This window comes from Battus philenor, unplaced genomic scaffold, assembly GCF_028537555.1.
Source record: "Battus philenor isolate CCGP_79_NKW_IND1 unplaced genomic scaffold, ilBatPhil1.0.hap1 SCAF_16, whole genome shotgun sequence".
NCBI classification, from domain to species: Eukaryota; Metazoa; Arthropoda; class Insecta; order Lepidoptera; family Papilionidae; genus Battus; species Battus philenor.
In genome coordinates this window covers 6,034,635-6,053,594 of record NW_027181678.1, presented here as the reverse complement: position 1 = coordinate 6,053,594, position 18,960 = coordinate 6,034,635, and the positions used below count along the sequence as shown (strand labels likewise).

General features: G+C 33.0%; 1 protein-coding gene across 3 annotated transcripts; it reads right to left on the bottom strand.

The window, feature by feature from the left end:
- Positions 1-896: 896 nt before the first annotated feature.
- Positions 897-10,645, bottom strand: Sf3b3 (splicing factor 3b subunit 3). Of its 3 annotated transcripts, none has more exons than XM_068762056.1 (17): positions 10,452-10,645; positions 9,957-10,204; positions 9,519-9,689; positions 9,120-9,314; positions 8,282-8,756; positions 7,749-7,906; positions 7,495-7,671; positions 6,624-6,931; positions 5,776-5,931; positions 5,402-5,586; positions 5,045-5,211; positions 4,516-4,720; positions 4,187-4,326; positions 3,632-3,849; positions 2,935-3,385; positions 2,459-2,733; positions 897-1,091 (listed from the first exon to the last, which is right to left on the bottom strand). In XM_068762056.1, the coding sequence occupies exons 2-17, from the start codon at positions 10,180-10,182 to the stop codon at positions 951-953; spliced, it is 3,648 nt and encodes a 1,215-aa protein (XP_068618157.1). In that variant the 5' UTR covers positions 10,183-10,204; positions 10,452-10,645; the 3' UTR covers positions 897-950. The 3 variants fall into 3 exon arrangements, with proteins under 3 accessions (XP_068618157.1, XP_068618158.1, XP_068618159.1); XM_068762057.1 differs by having other exon boundaries at positions 10,583-10,598; XM_068762058.1 differs by lacking the exons at positions 897-1,091; positions 2,459-2,733; positions 2,935-3,385; ... (4 more) ...; positions 5,402-5,586; positions 5,776-5,931 and adding an exon at positions 7,055-7,105 and having other exon boundaries at positions 6,843-6,931.
- Between the last annotated feature and the right edge of the window lie 8,315 nt (positions 10,646-18,960).

Genomic DNA, 18,960 nt, shown 5'->3' with positions numbered 1-18,960 from the left:
TGAAAAAACTCAGTACTCAACTGACTGCACCGTGGATGACGCGATGACTTTGCCAAGGCATGTGCGAAGCAACAGATGATGAAGAACCCTCAGCCAAAAAAACACAAGAAAGGCGTTTTGTCATGACTGTCTCTAAAGAATTTTTTATAATATTATAGTTTTTTAACACTAATTATATTATAGTCTACTAGTTTGTAAGGATAAAACACTATTTTTTGTGATATTTTACTGGATTTGTTCCCATAAACAGAAGACTAGATTTTTGTTAATTTTTTAGAGGCCTAGTGATTTAAGTTTAAAATTACTTAAAATATAAAAAATGTAATATAAATGCATTTTATTTTTACAATAATGCTAACCTTTAAAATGACTAGATTAACTTAAATATCCATTGTTAGTATAAAATTGACGCCTTAGAAAAGGATGCGCCTCTGAAGTGTATGGTTTTCTTTTGCGTACGTTGTCATATGGTTATCTTCTTTTTGGTTAAATTCACAAAATTTGCTTTTGTTTACCTACAAAAGTAAATTTTGTCAACTTCACGTAAATTAGATTGATTTCTTCAGTGTAATTATACTCTTAAAAATTTCTGCATATTTTATTGAGCAAAACGACCAATTGTTGTAAAGGCTAAATATATCGAATATAGATGGTGGTGCTTTGCAGTCAGTCATTTTGAGTAGTATAAAATGAGATTGTTCACTGGATGGCAAATGAAGTTATCCAATATAAGTATTTAAGTTCCTCGATGCTTTAATCAGTATAACATATAACGAAGTTTTTGTGACTTACTGAAGTCATAATGACAATTTTGCATGTTCAGAAGTAGTAATGTTTTGATTAAAAAAAAACAGACTACTCTCAGTAGGATTAGGGAATAATATGAACGATAGATGTATGTTGTAGGGTACTAAATTTATTCTTAAAAACAGTCATCAATCACACTTAAATTAGAATGCGTATCGGGTTCTAATATCCTCCAGTTTCTTGGAAACTTCGGCCGGAGTTCTTTCGAGATCCCCGGCGATTGCTTTTTGTTTCGCAGGTTCCAAAGAATTAAACTGTTCACAGAGATCTCCATCTATAACGTTCTGTAACAATAAAAAAATTACAATTAGCATTCAAGGTTAGTTATTTCTCAGGGTATGCACTGTTTTGTTGTTCACAAATCTAAAAATGGAGTTTTACTTAATTTGATAGAAACTTTGTTAATTGTCAGTATGATGCAATGTTTGAAGAAATTATTATTTAGTCTGTGGTATTTTTTAATCTAAAATATGTGAGGTAATATCATCGGGTCGACAGATGTCGGTGTTATTAGGGGCGGAGGAAGTACCAGTTCGACTTGGACACGCGAACTGTACCGTATTTGCACGGCCACGCATTATAGTAGTTTGTGCAATATTTACCTAAATTTAACCGTGAGTAATTACGATATTAAAACTCATTATTTTCCCTATATGGCATTTGGTAGTATGATAGGATTATATTTAATTTTCACAAACATTGTAATATTTTTGGTCAATAAGTATGTTCATTCCAAATACTACAGAAATGCAGATATCGCCGCATTCCTGACTCTCCAGAATGGCAGCGAAAGGTGCGGCGCGCGGCCGCCATAACGGCTAGCGCACGCGCCGCTGCATTTCGATGCTCCTTTATCCACAGTGTAACGCAAACATCCGCTGCGCGCAAAATATTTGCTGACTTACTGTGGAAGTTAAAGTTAACAAATCTTTTTACGATTTAGAATAGAATCCCAGAAAATTGAATAGAAAGCAGAATAACAGAAAAATTATTCTCTTAGGTAGATTTAGAAGAATTTCAATAAATGTTTATGTGTGGTTACTACACTGTAAATCAGTTCATAGAAGATACCACATGTTCTCCAATCTCAATGTTTATTGCATTTAAATTATTAAAAAAATACAGTGTTCTCATGTCTGCCAAATTTCATTCAATCAGGTGGTAGACTTGACGTCAACAAGAGATGTAATGCATCTATTGAACTGAATATAACAATTATACTGTTATGAGGCAATTAATAAAAACATTGATGCAAAGCACATGTATGTAGCAATAATTTACTACAATTCAGTTTTTAATCGTTTGGAATGAAAAAAATAAAATTTTATCTTATCACCAAACAATTTAAATCAACTTTCTGAAGTCTAAATTTGAGATATAGGTTGAGGTATAAAACACTCATTGGCTATAGCTGCCAGATAAATAGAGTACCTATTGTTTACAGAGAAGATTGTGTTTGTGCTGAAGAAATATACATACATCATCATGATACACAATAAAAGTAAACAAATAGCATGCAATTTCTGAAATGAGGTAAAAATTCATGATTATAGTAGACGCTAGTTTGCTTGTTCATCTGTCAGGGCTCTACGAAAGTAAGCAACCTCTATTGTGATTTTGTAAAAAAAAAATATATATATATTATGCCTACCTTAACTGGATAATAATAACTTCTAAAAGACAAATGATCACGGCCACATAATGGAGAGTTTTCGCTTCTCATATGCATCTCCAAATGCTGGAAGAAGTCATGGTCTTCTCTAGATGTGAATGGAAGTAGTACTCCTAGAGCACCACTTACAGTAGCATACAAAAGAGCTTCTGATCCACCAGGTATCAGTGTAGCTCTTTGCAAAGATGTGACAGTTTCTCCTGCATGAAAATTGACAACAATTTCTCCTTTTTGTGATGCTCCATTCAATAAACCTGAAAAAAGAAAAAACAGTCAATACATTTGGAAAGATGAAAATACTTCATCAGAATTTTAATGTACTTCAGAGGAAATAAGTAATCATAAGCATTGTTCATTAGTCTAGCATGTGTTAAAGATATAGTTTTCATCATAACAATTTTACCAGAGCTTTCCATAAATAATTGCAGTTAACATAATGATCAAAGAAATCTTACCTCTGTCCCATAAAGCCTTGTTCCCTGTTGGATCTTCGTCAACATCATCACTGACAGAGTGTGGTAATCTCATAATAGCTATGTTACCAAATTTGTCTGACATAGCTACAGTATCATAATCTAATATACAAGTATTGGTTATCCATCTGGGATTGGTATCATCAGCGAAGATTATCAATTGATTTTCTCGTTTCTTGTATTTAACACAAAAAACAGATTCTTGCACATCTGACACAAAGATTCTTTGCCCAACAGTTTTAATGTCAGAAATTAGATTTGGAATGTGACGATTTTCGCATTTGCGCAGTAATTTTCGTCGTCCGAGATCATACATTCTCAACATGCGGCCTACGCCCGCTAAAAGTTTGCCATTGAAGGCAGCTAATCCTCCTGGATATTCATCGATTGGTGTTTTATGAATTAATTCTAGTTTTCCAGTATTTGAGAAAATCTGTCAACAAAAGAGAGTAAACTTCGTAAGTCTAAAGTTGATAATATTAGTGTAATATCTTAAATTTAAATTATATTTAAACATTATGAATGGGGAAATACTAATACATAATGCTGTGTAGGATTTAGGTACAGCGTGTGATAGAACTGTTCGCAATTCCTATATAGCATTGTCAGGTCTGACATTCTGTCGCTGTATGTTAATTGCAAACAAATAAGTTACATATGTTTGTATGTAAAATTTTACCTTGTATACATGTAAACTTCCTTCAGTGCAAGATCGAGGTGATAGAATCATGTCTTTAGCAACTCCCACAACCAAGTGAGGCTGAGTGTGTTCCGCCCAACGCACAATGCACACCGACACAGCTGCCTCATTCTGCTCCAAAGGCAGTTTGAATAATGTACTGGGTTGTCCACCACTAATTCCCATATCAATTACGCGGATTTGCGATGCCCACATCCCTGATAAGAAAAAAAAAATGTTAAAATACCCATCAAAATGTAGTCCATTATTTCATTTGTATATATATAAATATATATATCTATTAAAACAGAACATATTTAATAAAATATAAAAGTAAATTTCAAAATTACTTAGGCATTCAATAGTTTTTTAGATATTTGATTTATATTATTATTAAATTTGTATCCAATGCTTGAATCAAATGACTTACAGAAGTCACATGGGATTAACGCAAGGATTTAATATTGCCACATTCGATTAGAGCAATGTATGTACATTGACATATGCCGCTCTTGCCCAGAGAATGTGGCTTAATACATTTAAAAACTAACTAACCTGCACCCGCCTTTGGCGAAGAAAATACATTTTCAGGTAAAATGTCAGAAAGGAAAGCATCAGCCATCTCATTAGCAAGTTGCTGTTCATCTGGCCCACCGCCAGTAGCTGCTTCCCTCATTTCTTGTGCCATTTGCACCCTGGAGTGACAATTTTTAATTAGATATGCATAATATCACTTTAATTAATCATATATTTAAAATCAAATCAGTACTGCAGGATTATCTACAAAGAAATTCAGGATATGTGTAAGTTGTCATCACAAATATATAACAAAACAGTCAAAGTTAGAATTCCTAACGAACATTACACATATTTAATAAAATTACCTCCGTTGTTTCTTCATTTCTTCAGTATAAGAATTGTGATCAGTTTCCAAAATAATTATGTGATTATTATCAGAATTAACAACAAATTTTCGAGGTGTATATTCCAAAGGCAAGTAAGTCTGATTAAATACAGCCCCCAGTTTTTCTAAAGCAAGAATTCTTAACGTGTTTGATGAAATGGCGACTATACCCTCGGCACATTGTTCTGGAAAGAAAGCAACCAATATTGTAGAGTTTGTTACAAAAAGGAAATATTGTGAGTAGAAAAAGAAAAGAAAGATTTTTTTTGTCCACGGCATGGTTTTGCCGCCTTCACAGTCTAAGTGACTCCAGCTTGGCTATGGAATATGCCGAGTGCCGATCTCAACCGCAATCGGGAGACCAACATGTTTTACGACGTTGTGGGCACATCACTGCATTAACAGCTACACACCACTCTTGCATAGCCACACCCGAAAGCATTGCCACACAAAGACGTCGGTAAATAATTTCTACTAGCAGTGGTTTATTGATACAAGTTAAAGTATACCTGAACTGAAGCCGGCAGCATACTCCAAGCATTCATATGAAAGAGGTGTTAGATGAAAGCGATTTTGATAGTGATATCCCAGCCAAGTTCTAGAAGATACTGCTAGGACTGCTTCTGTAGCTTGTACTCTTACTTTAAAAAGTTTTACCGGTCTTGATCCCAAATACCTAGGAAAAATTAATGTTTAATATAATAATGTGAAAAAATATATATTATAACAAATAAGCAGAGTAAAAAATCTCAGATCTGGTTAATTAATCGTCAATGTTTTTCAGATGAAACACGGAGCGAATAGGTTGACATCATAGATAATGTAGTACTACCATATGGAATAAGTTACAACAACATTTTATTTACCTAGTTCTGGTGTCAGCTAGATCACCACTGACGGAATCCAAGGTAGTCCTTAAAAGTACTCCATTGCTTAGTCCTATATTGAGATGCAGAGCTGATTTTGCACCAGATTCAAAAGGTTGCTCAACAATACATAAAGATTCAGCACCAGCTGGTAAAGCCTGCATGGAGCGAGGTGCCAAGCAATCCTGCAATCAAAATGTGTGATTATTATATTTGTAAACAAAAATGTAATTAAATGAATATTGCAGGTTGATCAGCAGTATTGAGAATAACGCATATTTGGTTTTTTATAATCAATTGTACTCAGTGGTGTCCTGTTATCATCACAAAGAAATTTACAGAAAATTTGTAATAATCATGTAGCATTGACTCACCGAAGGATCCAATGAAATAATTCTAACAGTGTTGTCATTTAATCCCACCGCCAAAAACCATGCACGCTGTTCCCCAGTGGCTACAGAACCAAGGGCCATGCATGACACATCTGATGATAACTTTTTCCTTTCAGTATATTCATTAAGTTGTCCAGTCTGTAAAGATTTCAATCACAAATAATTTTAATAATGAAAATAAAAGTAAGGACTTATTTATCAAGTATTATAAGAGATTGTCCATGGCATGGTTTTGCCGCCTTCACAGTCGAAGTGACTCCAGCTTGGCTATGGAATATGCCAAGTGCTAGTCTCAACCGCAAGCGGGAGACCAACATGCTCTACGACGTTGTGGATACATCACTGCATTGACAGCTACAAACCACTCTTGTATGGCTACACTGAAAGGCATTGCCAAACAAACACGTCGGTAAAAACAGTTATCTCCTGCACTACCAAGTCAAAAATGAAAATACTACAATGAATTGACATAGACTACTACCACTATTTTTCTCTTAGTATATTTGTCATCATGCAAACTCCATAACTATAACACATTTTTCTAATAATTTGTTTAGTTAACAATGTTATGATTTTTTTTGTAAAAGAGCACTATAAGGTTAACTATGTTGCTAAAAGAAACATTATATGTGCAGAAGTAGCCCAAATATCACAATTTTTTTATCTCTCAAAGTTACATTACAAATAGCACATATTGTTTTTGTCTGTTTTCTTAGTAGTGCAGTCATTATGTTTAAGACCTGTGATGTAGCAGATGAAATAACAATATCTGGAGGACAAAAAACTTTAAAATTTTAATTATTACTTATTGCTATGTTGTGAATACTTACAGGGTCCATTTCAAAATACACAAGTTCACCGCCTGTCAGAGCAATTACTACTTGTCTTTGATTAACTGCACATTTAACTATTGATTTCTTCCCAGGAGCTTTCCATTCATTAACACGTTTATCAGCTCTAATATGTCTGATACCATCTGGATAAACTTGTACCAAGGCATCATTGCCCAATGCATGGCAGCTTAGTGTAGGTGTTGTTCCCAAAAACCCAGAGTCTGTCACTTCTTCAACAGTTTCCCCAATTGACAGCACAAGAGTGGCATTTACGAATGATACAATGATGTAGGAATCATATTCCTCTGCAACCAAAGAAAGAAAAAAATGATAAGGTAAAGTAGGAATTGTTGAGAACTGCTAGCGAATAATAGTTCTTCTTGCCAAGGCAGCCTCCCGTGACGATTAATAGGATTTCCGATGCCTACCTTTGCCATTGATGAAACCATCTCAATTTGTTCATTGCCGGATAGAAGATTCTGAAAAGAAAAACCACTGGTGTTTATGTATGACAAACAACCAGGGTTTTATTAGTAATTGGTTTATAAAGAGGAGCATTCATATATGGTTAGTGACGTCACAGTAAGTCAGTAACACGGACCAAAGTTTTTAATCATTATTGCCCCATTTTATAACATGTAAGATAATTTCTTTTTAAAAATAAATATTTGTAAATTAAACATGATGTTATTCTAACATCATATCTAAAAAACACCATTTTAAATTTACTTTTAACAGCAAGTAAATGCATGTCTTCTTACAAAACATGAATTATCCTACAAAGTTAATAATAGTTGATTTTCATACAATTACACAGAAAATTATTTTCAAAATATTTGATTCCACCTTATGATTTTGTAATACTCACCATCTTTATGACGTCTGACAGTCCATACGGCATTTGGAGAACCAGGCAATTCAGAGACTGCCATTTCAGCTACTTCTAAACCATGTCTCAATGCTCTTAAAGAAGATCGGGGGCCCCGCCCACATGCTAAATATACTTGTGGAGTGTCTTCACCAGTTAAATCAGCAACACGACACGCTAAAAATGGTATTTGTTTAAAAAGGTCTTATAGAATAGGAAGTTTTGTTTATACATAAACAAATTTGTGTATTTACCTAATATTGGCGACAACGAGTCTAATTCATCAACCAAAACCAAGTTTCGGAGAGGTCTAGGAGCAAAGAAGAATGTGTCACCTTCTTCTAAAGGCATAGCAGAGCTAAATTCCGGTTCATCATCTTCATCACCCAAATGTGCAATTTGGTATAAGTAACTAAAATAAAAAAATACCATTTAGTAACTTTGTAAGCTAACTATAAAACAACATTTGTTTTTTAAATATCTGTGCATCTCAAATCAGTGTGCACATACCTTATAGATAAGGTAGGACCTTGGTTCAGAGATAATTTTTCTAGCATGATATTTTAAAATGGGTAAAGGATAATTCCTGTACTCATAAGTGAAACATGCAATGAAGTAATGAAGAAAATATTCCTGGTTTTTTGGTCAAAACTATTACTTGTTTAGCAAGTTCAACAAAAACCAAAACAGGCATCTATCTTATTTATTACATAAAAAGCCAGAAGCTATTTTGAAAAAATCTGAAGAGCAGGATATATATGTTTTAAAATGCAGGAGGTTGACTTACTGGTTTCCAAATTCACAGGCTACAAAGAGGAATCCAGTTTTCAATACACACATAGATGTTGCAACAGGTACAGTATCAAAGTACTTTAGTTTTATTTCAGTTACCATGTCTTCATCAGTTTCAATTGTTATTTTGAAAATATCACCCTGCTCAGTTTGAGCTAAGAAAAAGAACATTGATTTTGTTTTATGAGTAGCAGAACATACAAAAATCATTCCCCTCTCTGGGTCATCTAAGTCATTACGTCTCCTGGGTATTGGACATCGAATATCATGTTGATCTCCCAAATTTTTATAAGTCAGATAATTTTCTGAACAAATAAGTACACCAGAAGGTCCATCATTCCCACCTGGAACTGTTATAAGAAAATTTGCATGTTCTTCTAAGGGTTCAGAGTATTTTCTTACTACATGATTCAATCCCAAGTCCAATTCATAGAATGTCAAAGTTTGTTGGGTTTTTTGCGCAGCCTCACCTGTTAATAAAAATAATGTTGATTTGACAAGCTAAAAAGAAATCTAAATAAATTTTTGAAGGGTTTATTCATCAAGAGAGGATTGACTTCACCACCAGTAAGAAACACGGACCTCAAAATAATCATAAGTTTGTTTATGCTTCAAATCTGAAATAGGAAATAGGGTAGAAAGAAGTCCAAAGAGGTCAAAATTTGCCCTGAATTGCTGGTACTCCCATCAGAGAAATTTGCCAATTGCAAAGGGTTTACTATTGAAATACTTTAAGACTGCATACATATAAAATGTCTCTGTCACATTTCAATATACAAACATTTTGTATTTCGCCCTGACATAAAAACTGCTAATTATTAGTTATTACTTACCAGTAGGATCAGAATCTGCCTCTTCATAATCAATTTCTAAACATGCAAACATTGGATTCTCAAATCCAACATCTACACCCACCATGTGGTACACCAATGTGTTGGATTTGTGAGCTTCAAGAGGGGAGGAAATTGTCAATCTCGCTTCGGCATCTCTGTTCAATATGTAAACTAACTTTTGCTTTTCAATTGCACCTGAAATATTAACACATACATTTTTACAATAATATGTAATATTGTGAGTACTGACAAGCCTCACGAGGTATGTATATAATTATATATTTACAAGATGGGTATATTAAAAAAAACCATATCTTTTGTTGAAGTAACACTTCATATTTTGAGATATAAAGCCCTATGTAACAACAACTAACGTACAAAGTAAATAAAATTGTTTACCTATCATAACAGCTCTCCCTTTGGGATCAATCGCCAAATACTGACCAGGAACAATTCGCCTGCATCCAGATTTACCAAAAGTTTCTTGATGTACTTTTTCTAGAATGTTTTTATTTGGAATATATTCCAGAATAACTATTCTTCCTGAATCCGAACCAATCACAATATAATCTGAAATTAGAAAATAAAATTAGTTTTGGAGTTGAGCATGGTTTACCAATAATTGTTCAAATGCTAAGTATGGGATTGTTCCATCACTACATACATCTCAACAATTATATAAAACTGCTAAGAGCGACGCGTTGGTTCTGCTATATGCATCTAGTTATACCACACTCCTCTAATAAACAAGGGTATGAAGCAAGACAATGCAATAGCTTTTGAATCGAGCACCACGTGGTCAGATAGGTTATCTAATATTGAAATTAGGTCACTAACCTTTTGTGCCGCCGGTTAAACGGAAGGACATCATAGATCGAATGATTCCGAATATCTCCACTTTCATCAGAGTATGAACTTTGCCTGTGTTAGGATCTGGCCGCAGCAATTCTAATGTTTTACCACGTGATATCACGATTTCCTGTTGTTTAGTACCAGAGAAATTGCCGTGTACCGCATGTGTAATGGCTGTTGAGCCTTGTAATGTTAAATTGTAAAGATACATTTTCAACAATTTCCCATCAAACCTGAAATTAAACCTAAGATTTAATACAGTTCTATTAGCTTAATTTTACACATAAATAGATTATAAATAATGTACAGCTCGTAACTGACGAAAACAGAGAGTTACTTGTGCTTTCGAATGGGTGAGCTTGTTGTTATAGCACTGTAAAAACGACCACGAAAGGCATGATAACCTTTTATGGAGATACCTAGTGCAAATAATATAAAAATCGTTATCTACTGCAGCATGTATGTTAAAAGCGCACTTACCTATGATAAAATTGCGAACGATTGGTGTAATTAAGTGGGATATACTCTTATTTGCAAAAATATTGAAACACGCGACGGCAAAATGGCCGCCGAACTGGTGACCGCTGCCTTGCAAAGTGTGAGTTCCATACCTAAATTCACGAATGAACGTCGCTGACTGTGAAGCGCCAATGGAACGGACCAATCAAAATAGATCCGATTCTCTAATGGCGTCTAGTTTTATACTGATAGTGTTACCCTTACTAAAAATTTTAATATTTTCTAAACGTAATACTGTAACTACTCGCTGTTAGATGGCGTTAATAAGAGCCACAGTTCTTAGTATTCAATAGTGGATATTCATATAGTCTGTCCACAATAGATGACGCTAGTATGGTTAAAATGCTGCAACTGTATATGCTAACAAAGATTTTTTGCATAATCGCAAAATTTTTAACGGATGTTACACATTTTCTTAGATTGAAAGGACGTTACCTTTGTATTAAAGATTTACAATTTTATTTCTAAAACTTGTACTATTATACGAAAAAAGAACAACAAAATAGTTAATTTAGCCAATATGTTATCAATACCTATTATTTTATAATTTTAAGTGTTAAAAATATAGTTTATTAAAAACAATATTGAACTTCAGAACACCTTAAGATTTTATAACGTTGGAATTGGAGCTTCCAAATAAGCATTTTTGAGTAATGAAAAACCCTGGCGTTATTGTGGCCCGACTTTTAATTTTATTTTCTGTCGGCGTAGAGTGGCGCGCCTTCACATTGTATCCGTTTCGTGGCGCAGGCACACCTGAGTATTCGGACCCATTTCACTTTGAGACGCCGCGTTCTTTATTGGATCATCCGTCAACAAGAAATTCAATGCGTATTTTATTATAGTTCTATAGTTACCGCATTTGAAAGTACCGTAAAGATTAGGAACTACCTCACTTTCACGGATTACTGAAAATGACTATGTTTCATAAATTTATATTACGATATTTGTACGTTTTAGCTAATAAGGAAATTAATTTTTGGACATTGAAAATAATAATGATATCTTCTAAGATAGTAATTTCTAATGAGATTTAATTTGAAAGAATACAATGAACGTATTTGTAATAATTGTTTTTAGGTATACGATAAGTCGTCTGATATACCTGGAGCGTAAGATTGCTGAGCGATATGGTTCTCTTTAATTCTGCTGTTTTTAATATCCCACGTTCTTGTGATTCTTTTTAATGTAAAAAATTGATTGTTCTGTCCTTTTTGTTAATATTTGTGGTATAATATACGTAAATACTTTTATTATGACAAGTGATTTTACAGTTCAGTTTAGAAAAAATAATAATATCTTTTTTTTTTTACTGTCGCGTTATATCCAAAATAAAGGCATTTTTATTTTGATCTAACTATCCTAACGCTGATTACAGATAGTTGTGATGAGACATATTTCCGACACCATGTCGTAGTAGAAATATTAATAATCTAATTTTCAACTCGAATTATTTCAATTTATTTTTTTATACATTACTTTTCTAAACAAATTTGGATCGTTTTTTGTAGAGAGGCATTGAAGCTGATAAAATCGAATAAGACTTATCTTTCGTATTGTTTCTTTTGGTTAGAACACGATTGTTTTTAGAAAAGTTAAATCACTTTGATTCTATTAATTTATGTGCAAATTTTAAAAATAATAAAAAATAATATACTGCAATCTTATATTATGTTTATTATTTAACAAATAACTCAATAAATAGCAATATTTTAGGAAACGGTATTTCACTATAATTAAAAAACTAAAACTTATCATACCATGGTGCCCATATTAAAAATTTTTATTTGAACTCTTTATGTACTTTACATATTTTATAATCGATTTAAGTTATTATTATTTTTATAATGAACTTGTTAGCGGTATTCACTTATAATGAGGATGTTCATAGTCGTTGGATTTACTTTATATTTTGTTTGATTACAATATTGTTGGTTGTTTACTTAACTCAACCTCTCATTTTTTATAAGTTCAATATTTTGTTTTAAAATATTGGGCAAGTATTTTTGTTACAAATTCCGCAATTAAAATTATGTTTAAATCTTGTCGCATTATTATATCGATTATTTTTGGGATGATATTGACTAAAGGTCGACTAAAGTGATCTGTGGCTGGATGACGATGGCAGGTCTGACTCATTAATGTTTGATTCCGGCGCGTGTCATGTCTGTCGTGTTTTGTCAAACAGAGTTTCGTGGAACCTACAAGCATAACAATTATAACAGAGGCCGTGTTTATTGAACTGCACGTCTTACATGTGGTATAAACGCCATCTGCATATGCGCATGTCGATAATTGTTATTATAATTCTATTTAATTCAATTATTTAAAAATCGAACTAGAGATTATAATTTGGTGTTCATCATCTTAATTTGAACCAATTTATGGAGTTGTACTTATTGAGCTCTTAATGCTTTGGTTGCAAAAGCAGAAACGAACTTAATTATGACTCACGCTTTTTCCCTAAAAAGCCATTTAAAAAAAAGGAAATATAGGTATTACGTGCACAGTGTGAGATTCCATAAATTATTATTTATTAAATTTCTCTTTTAACTAGTCTCCAAAGTTATTTAACCAAACAAACTACTTACCTAAACTAGTTTACTCGCTATATGTTTCAAATTATTCCATACCTGTTATTATACGTATAATAATCAATTATCAAAATTACTGTGTAAAGATACAGGTTTATACTGTGAGTCTAGATTATTTGTTTTCAAAGAGTTTTAAAGCACACATTCTTTCAAACAACTTGTACAAAGAAATCACTTTGAATATGTTACATTAATTATTTTTTTCTATGAGAATGTAAAAAGTCTGTAGACACTCATAGTAAACTTAATTTGAACATGTAGTATTCCGAATTTTTTATTCTTTTTTTATTCACGTTATTTATTATTTCTTTAGCCCTTGATTTTTCAATAAGGTGCACCCTAAAATAATTACAGCAAGTGAGCAAAAAATTAACACTTTCAATATTTTTTCACCTATAACCAACCACTCTGCATAAATCATGTCTATCAATTACATTAAAATTTTATTCTTCGTGAATGTTATATAATATATTTATTCTTTTTGAAAAATTATGGATAATATGTATTAGTTATTTATATCATCATATCAGCCGATAGACGGCCGCTACCACCGACTTCCCGTGACCTTAATGATGTCGTCGGTCCATCATCGTCGGCTCATGAACCTTTCGGTCACAAAGGTCGATGGTTGCGCTGTCACTTCAAACGAGCAATTCTTTTAGCTAAGTCGGTGACTCTTGTTAATGACGTTTATTGAATTTTAGATTTGGTGATGTGGTTTTTATATTTACACATACCATTAGAAACATCGCAGGGGAACAAAACGTATGTAAGTTTTCAAACATAACCTGTTCCTTTTTCATGGACGGTCACCAAAACTGAAAGAAAATCACAAAACCCGTATTATGCTCAAACAACGTAATAAGATATATATGTAATCTATTGATAATATTATGAAACGAGGTATCAATTATAATCTCTAATATCACCATAATATTTATGTTAGAACACGCGTCATAATAGGTAATAGAAGGATGTTATACTTTGACCTGTACTATAATATATAACATGGTTTTAGGAGATATTTTATAACGTTTGTCATAAATGTATCCTATTTTTCTGCTATTATATACTTTGACGTTGTTAATCTGCTATTGGAACTATTTTGGAAATTACATTTTTACCAATAAGAATATTTTTCTGGTAAATATATTCGGATGTATTGTCTAGTAAAATTCATTTTTTCTATGACATGAAACGTTTATTACTGTAATATGTATTAGTTTACATATTAAAAATATATAAAGCTCTTTCAAAATGATCTACATTAACTTTAATATAATTTAAACGCTGTGACCAGTTATTGAGCCAGGCATTCTCTCATTAGAAAGTTTTTTCACTTCCAACGTTGTGGATTGTTTCAGGGAATACAAAATATCATGTTGTTTAGAACATACCATACTCTGTGAAACTCATCCTAATCTAGCGGAATAACACCAGGACTAGATGACGATCAGTCTGAAACTTTGATGAAGGTCAAAACATTTGTTTGTAACCTGAGAAAACACAATAAATATAATATGAGCGTGACAAATTCCAAGTCGAAATGTAACCTTTTTATTATTCTTAAAGTATTTATAGCCAGACTATTTATCTAAGGTATTTTGCTTACAAACTAGACACGCAATAGTGAGTTATCAATAATTAATATTTTAATGTAATATAATATTGACAGGATGAATTATTTTAAGAGTTTCTATTCGTACAAAAGCCGATATGATTGTAATCTCACTCGTACAAACAGATATAGTTATTTATTTCGTGCGCAACTAACTATTTTTTTTCGATATAAAATAGCTTTTCATATGGTCAAATTTCAGCAATTTCGTTGTTGCACAAAATATAAGACTGCTTACGAGATATACAGATATAAAACTGGTTAATTCATTGGTCTCCCGATATTTAGCTTAGGAGTAGATGCTTTCACGATGTGTTGCAGAAGGAAGGTGCTGCAAACTCTTTCAATATGAAAATCAAAGGCAGGCCAAACCATCTACCTACGCTTTGAATTTACGGCCAAGAAAGCCAAACCTTCGAACAATTGTTGCTAATTAGAAAAGTCGAGGGTAAATGTCTGGATGAACGTAGTTTCATCAGTTGGTCCAACAAAATTTGCATTTCACTTGACACCGATGCTGAGTTTCACGATGTCAAACATGGGGATTCACGACCCTCAGCATCATTGATGTAAATATAAAAAGCTATACTGTTGATTAGTCATATTCTCAAAGATTCACAATTCATATAGAGTGTTTAAAGTTTCCGTGTGCAAGGAGGCGAGTGAAAACACTTTGTGACGCAACTATTAGATTGCAACCGTCTTGCACCACTATTATTAGCATTATTTCAGTCGTAAGACGTCTTCTGCAGGACATAGGCCTACGCCATTGATTTTCAATACAGGTTGGAAGTGGCGTGCAACAATGCATCAAATATGTTTGCTTAAAATAAATCAAAAGTATTTATTTTGCACAAACGCGTTAACCATGAAATTAGAAGAATTTTTTATTAAATCATTCTCTATTTGCATTTCGTAGTCTCATTCAACAGGATGTGATATTTACCTTTTTTAGAGAAGTTGTTTTAACACTACCATTCTTACCCTATTACACTAATCTTCTTAATAGGTCATTACGCAATATTTCGAATTAAAAAAAATTATGCGAAGAAGATTAATGGCGTGCAAGTGCAATGTTCCTTGCTTTGTCTATAGGAATGTAATATGGCCAACCCTAAATCCCAGTGTAAACATTCCACCCACTGGTTCCGTGCGGGTAACTCAATATACGTACACATAATCTAGGGTTGTCAATTTTTTTTAAATAAGCTTATAACTTGAAGACATATTTAAAATAGCCAGTAGCTAAGATTAGTTGCCATTTCATTATTTATATTTTAATTAAATATATTAGGCATTGTTTATTAAATTATTTAACAACGATTATTTATAGTTCGTTAAATAAATGAACACATTTATGAACTGTTTAAGAACTGTTGTCTCACGCAGTTAACATGTTGGTATGTTTCATTGCCAAAAACTTCACTTCAGTTTTCGCGAAAATATTAGGAGTGGTTACCCTGTTAAGCCCCTACTCAGACTCTCCCTATCCCTTCTTTAATAAAACATCTCGATAATGAAAAGTCAGACAGTCATAGGGGGGGCGGTGAATTAACCCTCCGTTTGAAGACGCTCGGGACCGCGCGAAACTATATTTTATGACCCTGGTAAAAGTCACTAAAATTAAACGATACGACACAAGTTTGCAATAAATATCCTAATGATATGGAATCGAAAAGTATCTCTGTATTTCATTTATTCTATAACGTTTTAAGCGCTGTTTAAATATGGTGTAAAGTAGGCTTTATTTTATTAGTAATAAATGCGGTTTTTCAAAATCTGATTGTTTTCGAACATTGGTACATATCATTGGGAGCGCACCGCGTTGGACATTCATTGCGTTTTATTCAAGGCGGCACGTGCGGGGCCACCTGTCGCTGATTTTGCATGTGTCTTTCACTGGCAATAGCCTTTTGATAATGATAAAAAAACATAAATATTATATATTGACATGTAAGTGTATAAGTGATGATAAAACTTGTGGTGTTTAGTAACTCGATTCCGGTGAAATTGTAGTAAGTAGCGCTTCGAGCCGAGGCTTCCCTTAGTACTTTCGAGTTTTGCTACCTTAATAGATGTTTTAGGCTAAGCTCTTTTTTCGCCCTGTCGCGGAATCTGCAAACGCCACTTGGGTAGCCGAGAAAATCCGTTAATAAATAGTATTTGAGGAGTAATAGAGAAGGTAATCCATTGAAATTATTTGGTGACCTGAACCGATGTTCACGAGGGAGACCATAGTTACTTTAAGTTTTATAGATATAGCGCTATGGCACCTCGAACAACATTGTCTAGGACAGAAAAAAGGTAATAGTTACAAATCAAACACATTGTTTCATTGTGTAGTTATTAATTTGTAACTAATTATATTTTCAAGAGGAAATTGTTATTTACAGAGTTATTCATCTATATGGATATTTTATTAATGCCAGAAAATGATGAGTCGAGCAAGGCATTCACTTTATGATTAGTAAAAGGTACCAATCATGATTGTAAAAATCAAATTCTAGAATGTTTTGATTACAAACATGACGAGTACAAGAGATACGCGACTCAAATCACATGAAGAGATATATGATGCGAGCGCCGTGTTTTTTTTTATGAACTAAACAATTACGATCGAGAATAGTTATTTTTATTTTTTCAGTATTTTTTAACCTGTTTTCACAGAAGTCGTTTTCAAAAAAATTCAATTAATCTTAAATTATATTGTAATCCCCTGCACATTCTTTTATAAAATACATTTTGATTACTTCAGGTATTAGTGTACCTTGAACTTATCTTTCAGATATAGAAAATAATATCTTTCAAATTACTCACAGTGTATTATATTTTAGTATTTGCTTTTCTGTTCTTTAAGCTTATACATTTAAAGCTCGATTTTTTATCTTTAATAATATTTATGGATCTACTTTTTTGCAATAGAATTCTCTGGTATTAATGTTATTATGAGAACAATTATCTTAGGCCTTTCGTTAAAAAATAATGTTTTTTTGCATAAAAATTCATAACGTCTAGTTTTATTTTTGTAATAGACAGATAAATATAAGTACCACGTCATAAAAAAACGTAGGTTCTTCGAGTATTTACAAATAAAGGCTATAAAGAAATGTGTAAGCTGTGATAGTATTCATTATAATAAAATGCGAGTTAATGTAAATTAAATAATCGATTCGAGTCTCGTACGATGCAAATGGCCGGCGCCGGATGCGGACCTCCCAGTGACAATACGATTGCATTGGCGTCGATACGAATTCAAAATGGCGCTTTGCCGCTTTATTACCAGGCCGACGTTATTCAGTCGGAGGCTTCGCTTCAACTACTTCCCGTTGCTTACGTGGAGTGATTAGTTTTTGTCACGATGGACTCGTCTAAAATATTAAGTGGAAACATTTCGACATCTCCGTACGATAACGCTTTTAGTAACAGTACTTGAATAATAACTAATTTTCTATACATGGTTAAAAAGCATAATAATTAAACGCTTATTCTGATGGCATATATCAAGCAGCTATAAAAGACAATTATTATTGTTTTTACATAACTTAGACTGCCAGATATTCAATACACATTGCGATATTATTTATTGGGAAGAAAAGAGTATTTTTTTCTATGTAGGTATTTAGAAGATACCTATAGTATTTTTATCAGTCTCAGAAAGCCTAAAAGAGATGGTACCAAAGGCTCGCTTTGTAAGACCCAAAAAAAGGGTGTTTCTGGTGTTGCTTCACAGCAAAGAAAAATGTACAGAACAAAAACATATTGATACTTTAGAAATTTGCTACTACAGAATAATGTTATGGATATAATAATAAAGAAAAGGATTTCACATTTTCGCATCGCTCTAATGTCTCCATTTTTTAGGAGTTCAAGACCAAATATCGCTTCTCAGCAATCATTTACTCTCAAGTTATATAATAGTTTAACCACGTTATAGAAAAGTAAGACGACACTAAGAGAGCCTTAATATTCGGGGCAGAGTAAATGGCTAAAGATCCAGAGAGAGTGACTCGCCTAAGTGTATTATAAGGTGACACGGGATCGTCCCTAATGCATGTGAGCTATTATGGAAACGAAATGATGGCAGGAGACTGTGAAAGACGCCTAAGAGAAGAGACGAAGAAATATTTAGGGGATAATATTAGTGAGCTATGATGTATTTGTTCATTTATCAGAGATTAATATACAATATATAAGTCTGCAAGATCTCTCTGATGTTTTTAATTTCAGCCCCACTTTAGTAATCGACATGTACAAATTT

Coding starts and splice junctions, on each gene's coding strand:
- Sf3b3 (XM_068762056.1), bottom strand. CDS start 10,182: ATGTATCTTTACAATTTAACATTACAAGGCTCAACAGCCATTACACAT. Junction 7,907..8,281: donor GCCTGTGAATTTGGAAACCA/GTAAGTCAACCT, acceptor TTTTTATTTTAG/TTACTTATACCAAATTGCAC. Junction 1,092..2,458: donor GTTATTATTATCCAGTTAAG/GTAGGCATAATA, acceptor TTATTGTTACAG/AACGTTATAGATGGAGATCT.